Source organism: Pinus tabuliformis, chromosome 2_1 (genome assembly GCF_031772625.1).
Source record: "Pinus tabuliformis cultivar Carrire ecotype Pingquan chromosome 2_1, CPIR1, whole genome shotgun sequence".
Taxonomy (NCBI): domain Eukaryota; kingdom Viridiplantae; phylum Streptophyta; class Pinopsida; order Pinales; family Pinaceae; genus Pinus; species Pinus tabuliformis.
This window is the reverse complement of record NC_142299.1, coordinates 834,112,921-834,119,012: the sequence shown is the minus strand read 5'-3', so window position 1 is coordinate 834,119,012 and position 6,092 is coordinate 834,112,921. Positions and strand designations below refer to the sequence as shown.

The 6,092-nt window shown below is 35.6% G+C and overlaps 1 protein-coding gene across 1 annotated transcript; it reads right to left on the bottom strand.

The window, feature by feature from the left end:
• Positions 1 to 2,592: 2,592 nt before the first annotated feature.
• Positions 2,593 to 5,495, bottom strand: LOC149203234 (stearoyl-[acyl-carrier-protein] 9-desaturase, chloroplastic-like). Its single transcript, XM_089400158.1, has 3 exons — positions 5,013 to 5,495; positions 3,654 to 4,188; positions 2,593 to 3,470 (listed from the first exon to the last, which is right to left on the bottom strand). Exons 1-3 carry the CDS (start codon positions 5,144 to 5,146, stop codon positions 2,910 to 2,912), a joined length of 1,230 nt encoding a protein of 409 aa, XP_089256284.1. The 5' UTR covers positions 5,147 to 5,495; the 3' UTR covers positions 2,593 to 2,909.
• Positions 5,496 to 6,092: the final 597 nt, after the last annotated feature.

Genomic DNA, 6,092 nt, shown 5'->3' with positions numbered 1-6,092 from the left:
ATCCAACTTTTTAAATTTACCCAAAGTATTTCCTATGTATTCAAGGACTATGTGGTGCCAAAATTGATGGAGGAGGTTTGGGAGCCTAACCAAAACCGACATAGTAGAGACTACCATAGAGTTGGCACCAAACTTAGGGAACCAAGGCATCATGAATAGCTTGAATTTACCCTAAAACCAGGGTCATGCATTAAGAGCATAATATAAATCCTTCTGTGTTTCAAATTGCACTATGAAGAAAGCTTTTGAGCATAGAAATATTTCAAAGTCCAAAGTCCATGTGGAGGAAATCCACTAAATTAATGCTTCGAGTTTAGGAAAAAAACCATTAAATTTGCAGGTGACTGCTTTAGATTGTAAAGAAGAGAATAAGGAATTAGCCTCAAGACAATTTATTTCCATAGATGGAGCTTTTTCGATTTGTTCAATAATGTAGGGCCCTGATAAAAATTGGATATATTTTGAAGAGGATGGAACCTTCCTTTGGGTAGCTTCCTTGAAAGAAACATGAGCCTTATTAGGTAATTTTGCAGCAAGGGCACCCTCGCAGTCTTGTGTTTAAAATAATGGTTGAATTTTTAGAGATGTTATAATCTTGGAGCTGCGAGTTTGATAAAACCTTCCCTTCAAATTGTAGGTTTTGGAAACAAAAAGATATACCCCATATAGTTTCAATGGCGTGCTTTAGAGAGCATGTGGAGATAGATCTTTTAATCAAAAAAAGTTTAGTTTTCCCACTAATATCCATAATGAAGATTTGGAACTTCTGACTTTGTTCCTTCACTAACTAAGCGGAAGGAACAGTAACTCCAATGACCAGAGTCCCAAAGATGGCCAAGAGCATAACTAACTGTGAACCCAAATTCCCTGGAGGCTTGGTGACAGACCATAAACCATATAAAATTAGAAAGCAGTAACTGAAATACATTTTATGAGAAATGGAAAGTGGAGTACCAAAAATGATCTGCCCCACAACAATGTCAACATGAAATGGCCACTAGAGACGTCAATTGTTGATCTTGGTATGCAACATTTGCATTCATGAACAAATTTAGAGGAGCTTTGAGCTATAGCGGCATTTGTTGAGAAGAACTCATTAATTTACTGAATCCCTTGTGAAATTTGAAGAGATGTGAGCCTCAATTCTCCCCGCAACAATAAGTGACAAATTCCAACACTAAAAGATAGAGGGTACTCAATAAATCCAACCCTAGGGATTTCATAGGCATCTAAGGAAGAAACTTCCTCGATGGCAGAAACTTGGAACAAAATGCGGCGTTGTGACAAAACCCTAGTTTCACAATCACCATTCTTTTTCTCCCCATAAAAAATATTTTAGTTGTGAAATAAGTTATGTATTTATGAGTATATGGTATTCACAAGACATATTATAGCAATAAAACCTATTTACACTTAAGAATATCCTTAACAAAGTGGGAGAAATCTCCATAATTAAGAATTTTGATACAAGTTTTTTAAATATATGTATGTTTAACTTATATATTAATTCTTTTCATAATTAATAATAATAATTGCATCAAGAAGCCCTATACAATCCAACATAGATCCATCCTAAACCGACATCTACTTGGCACTGAGAAATCAAATCTCTCTAGATGCAAACCTCTTTTCAAATCTAAAACTTGCAACTCAAAGATTTGATTCCTCTTAACACTGAGTAGATATGAAATTAAAATAAATTTATACTAATTTAACATAATTTTATTATTTTTAATCTTGAAGATATAAAATATCTGATAAAATATTGATACTCATTAAACACATTCGTCTCGACATATTCATCTCCTTATATATATATAGATAAAAACAAATTTAATAACATCCGTTTCCTAAGAGTTCATAAGTTGGTATAACGCGCACTGATAATCTTACTAGTACTTTCACTAACGATATCATATCCACTTTCATGCGAAAGTCATTGCGTTGTAAATCTTTTTCATCATGACTTTGACCATATTTCCATCTTAAGGGTGAAGGAAATATGTTTTTTTGAAAAGTACGATAATGAAAATAAAAGTTTTTGAAAGGTACGAGATGTATTTATATTTAAAAAGAGGAATTTAAAGTTTTTGTTTTCATAGATATTAAGTGTAATTTTGAAATTTAATTTATATATATATATATATAGTTAAATTATAAATTTATAAATTTTGTTATATTTTTATAGATAAGAATTTATGATTTTCTTTTTCCAATTTAGTTATAATTATATTAATATAATATTTTAAATTTATAAATATTTATCAATTAAATTATTGGTATAATTAAAATAATTAAATAACATTTTATTTTGAAATGAATAACATATAAAAAAGACTATGGAGACTTTTAAAAACAAGAAACTAGAAACTATGGAGAAGAAAATCTCAGAAAGATTATAATACAATATTACAAACAAGTAGTCCATCAGTGAGATACTTTACCATACGTAGGATTCTTATGCTCCATGATACAGATGCAAGCGACAGTAAAAGAGCTCAGATTTTAACCTAAAACACGAAGTTGGTATTATATTTTAACCCCAGAGAACAGATTTTCCATTTTGGCCGAGACCAATTATTGAAAAACATGGAGAAAAAATAGATTTTCCGTTTTGGCCGGGACCAGTTATTGAAAAACATGGAGAAAAAATAGCCTTCCTGCTTTTTCCTTTACACGTCCCCATGCTAGAGTGTGCAGATCGAACTTTCCAATCCAATAAACTCAGGAAGGTTATCAATCCAACAAATCCACTAAAAACCCTAGCATCCTGTACGGGGTTATAATTTTGCAGGCACATAGAGCTTTAGTACGACTTTACAGACACACACAGACCTTTACTACAAAGCACACGGACACCACAGAACGTAGTACAACCAGTTGTCCTAAGATGAAGCACAGGAAAGTTTCTAGAGCAGGACTTGTTTGTTGAATATCCAACTAAAACCACACCTTCGTCCTTGTTTTGCCCTTTCTTGAGCTCGCTTTTCTACCTTTCTTATACGAGGTGCCAACTTGCATACATAATCCTGAGCCTGCCTTCCCTTACCAGAAAGACCACCTATTTTCTTCACATTCCATCTCTCAACCAAGAATTCCAAGATGTCAGCATAGTCCCCTGCTGTGTAAACTCCTAGTCTCTGAGCAACAGAAGAAAAGTGGTCAAACAGATTAACGTCCTGCCCATCATACATCATATGGGCAGGCATTATAACATTTTTGCGCATCAAATCTTCAAAAGCTAGCATTGTGGTGTCAGGATCAATCTCAAACAACTTTTCAATAATCTTTGTGTATGCAGTCTCATGGCGCTTCTCGTCAGCAGCAATAGTTCCACATATTTGGGCTAGTTTCAGGTCACCATATCCTTTAGCAAATCTTGCAGTGTTGCCATGTGATATAAATGTTGCTCTTTCTTGGAAGGAAGTGTACATGAATCCAATATAGGGACTATTTTCTGTGCCTGGATACTGAACAGTAAAAAAAGCTCAAGTTAGAAAATTCTCATTCAAGAACTAAAATACCCTACAGAAAGCTTCCAGCATGCAAAATGTCCATTAAACAAATCGAGTGGAATCCCACATCTTGTTGCTACCAAGAGTAAACATAATAAAATACATTGACAAAATGCTTGCAAGGTAAGGACACTGTACCATTCCAAACCCCATAAGATATTGGATGGTTTTTTCAATCTGCCTCATGTTCACTCTGCCAGACAAGTAAAGATATTTATGAAGGAGATCGCCATGTCTATTCTCCTCTGCTGTCCACATACGTGTCCATGTTGCCCATGAAGTGAGACTGGCACCAGTTTCGTCTCTTACACCATCATATGAGTTAACCTGAGTCTGATAAGTAGGCAATGCTTCTTCAGTAATCATGTTTCCCACTAGACAAACTAAATAGTCATCTGGTAATTCATTGCATCGCTCCCGCAACTCTATAAGTTGGTCAATGAAGCCCTCAGAAGAAGGATTAGGCAAAAAATCTTGTGGCTGCCAAGAATTTTCAACAGGCTTTAAATGAATCAGTATATTTTTCTCTGCCCACTCCTCCAGAGATTTAAAGATCTCAACCTTCTCAGGTGGCATGGAATGGGCCACCTGCTGGCCAGGTTCATGTGGTTGGAAATGGATTCTGATCTTTTCTTCATGTGGTTGGAAGTGGATTTTGATCTTTTCAACTTCCCTGAAAGGTGATATCAGAAATTTATCAAAATCAAATACATATTTAGGGAATCAAATGCAAATGCTCTGCAAAATAACAAATAACAAATGAAGTGTTAGAAGTTAAAATATGGATCACTTAGAGACAAAATCTACTTATGACTACATGACCAAACATGTGATTAACAATGGATGTGCACTTTGATTCATGGAAACTCCGAAATTCCAGAAACTAATCTGCTAATACGTTATAATAGCTAGCAATGTAAGTGAAAAGGCTAGAAGGAAACTAGCAATGTAAGTGAAAAGGCTGGAAGAAAATTTGGCATACTGTTTGCCATAACACTGGATACCAAGGATCCTGGCCAAGATCAAGCATGTAAACTCTATAAAACGGAAACATTTATTTTAAACCCATAAATATGCTGATAGGTAGTGGTTAAATTTAATGGGTATTTACCAAAACACAAAATTCATAATACCAACAAAATATTTTTATACTTGCAACAACAAAAAAATAATAAAGAAACATACCATACATGATTTTTTCAAGTAATTTCCACATTTAAATTTGATTACTAATTTTCGCATTACTAAAATCTACAATGGTATATATATTCTAGCAGATTTAAACCTATAACTTCGTACAAAGAAACTTAGATTTAAACCTATAACTTCGTACAAAGAAACCTATGAAATAAACCTTTACCTTGGTATCGAGAAAGACATGAAACAAATGAAAAGAACGCAATAATCAACATTTAAATACAACTCCTCCAATAGAAAAATTCCAAATAATAAAACCTTTCTGTAACACATTAAAATTGAATACAATAAAAAGGCAACCTTGGGGTCATGGAAACCAAGTGCGATCTGGCCAAATTAGAGCGCAGGGCCGAAGAACGAAGCTTGGCGCCCTGGAACAATGGTGAAGGCGCAGAGAATGGTGTGCATTTTGCAACATAAACAGCAGACGCCATGTCTTTCTGGTAAGCAGAAGTGAAATGCGGTTCAACTCGTGACTGCAAAGGAAGCTAAAATATAGACGAAAGAAAAACTCCACCTGCAGTACCACGTGGCTGACCACTACCACTTCAACTAATTACTGACAAAAGAGCAACTCCAGAACCTGCTCTGTAGCTACCACTGGTATCGGGACTTACAACAATTACTCGTTCAGTTATTGTTCATCAATCAAATTCCACGCCTATTGCCAACAAGTCTCTCTGACCACCTTTAGCGCTGGTTGCAAACTCTGATTGTCTGGTCGAGTTTTCTGTAAATTTTCGTGGCATTCTGAGTTGCAGAGAGAAATTTATTAACTCCAGAACATGCTCTGTCTCTTCCTCCGTTATCGGGGCTGACCACAATTACTTATTGGTGATCAAGCAAATCCCAGGTGCCCAAGCTGGCCTTTGCGTGCGGCATCTTTTGTGCTGGTCGGCGTCCTCAGTCGTGGAGGGAAGAAATATATTATTATTATGAAATCAGTGAATCACGTTCCACGCCAACAAATGTCTTAATTATTACGTAACCGCCATGGTAAGAACGAAGGTCCATTTCCACTACCTTCCCGGAATATTCCGATAGCCTGCTTTGTCTCTTCCTCTGTTACCGGACTGACGACAGTTACTTATAAAATTATTCCTCAATCAAATACCAGCATGGCCTTTGCGTGGGGCATCCTTTGTGCTCGCTGGCGTCCTCAGTTGTGGAGGGACGAATTATATTATTATTATGAAATCACGTTCCATGCCAACAAATATCTTATAATTACGTAGTTGTCCTGCTAAGAGCGACGGTTCATTCATGGCGTTTACAAACCAAAATTCATGGCATTTATTTCGTACTAATGATCCGGTTACTTTGGAACTAGTTGGAAATTTCTTTAATAAGTCAGGAATTCCATTGGGGACTATAAGGCCG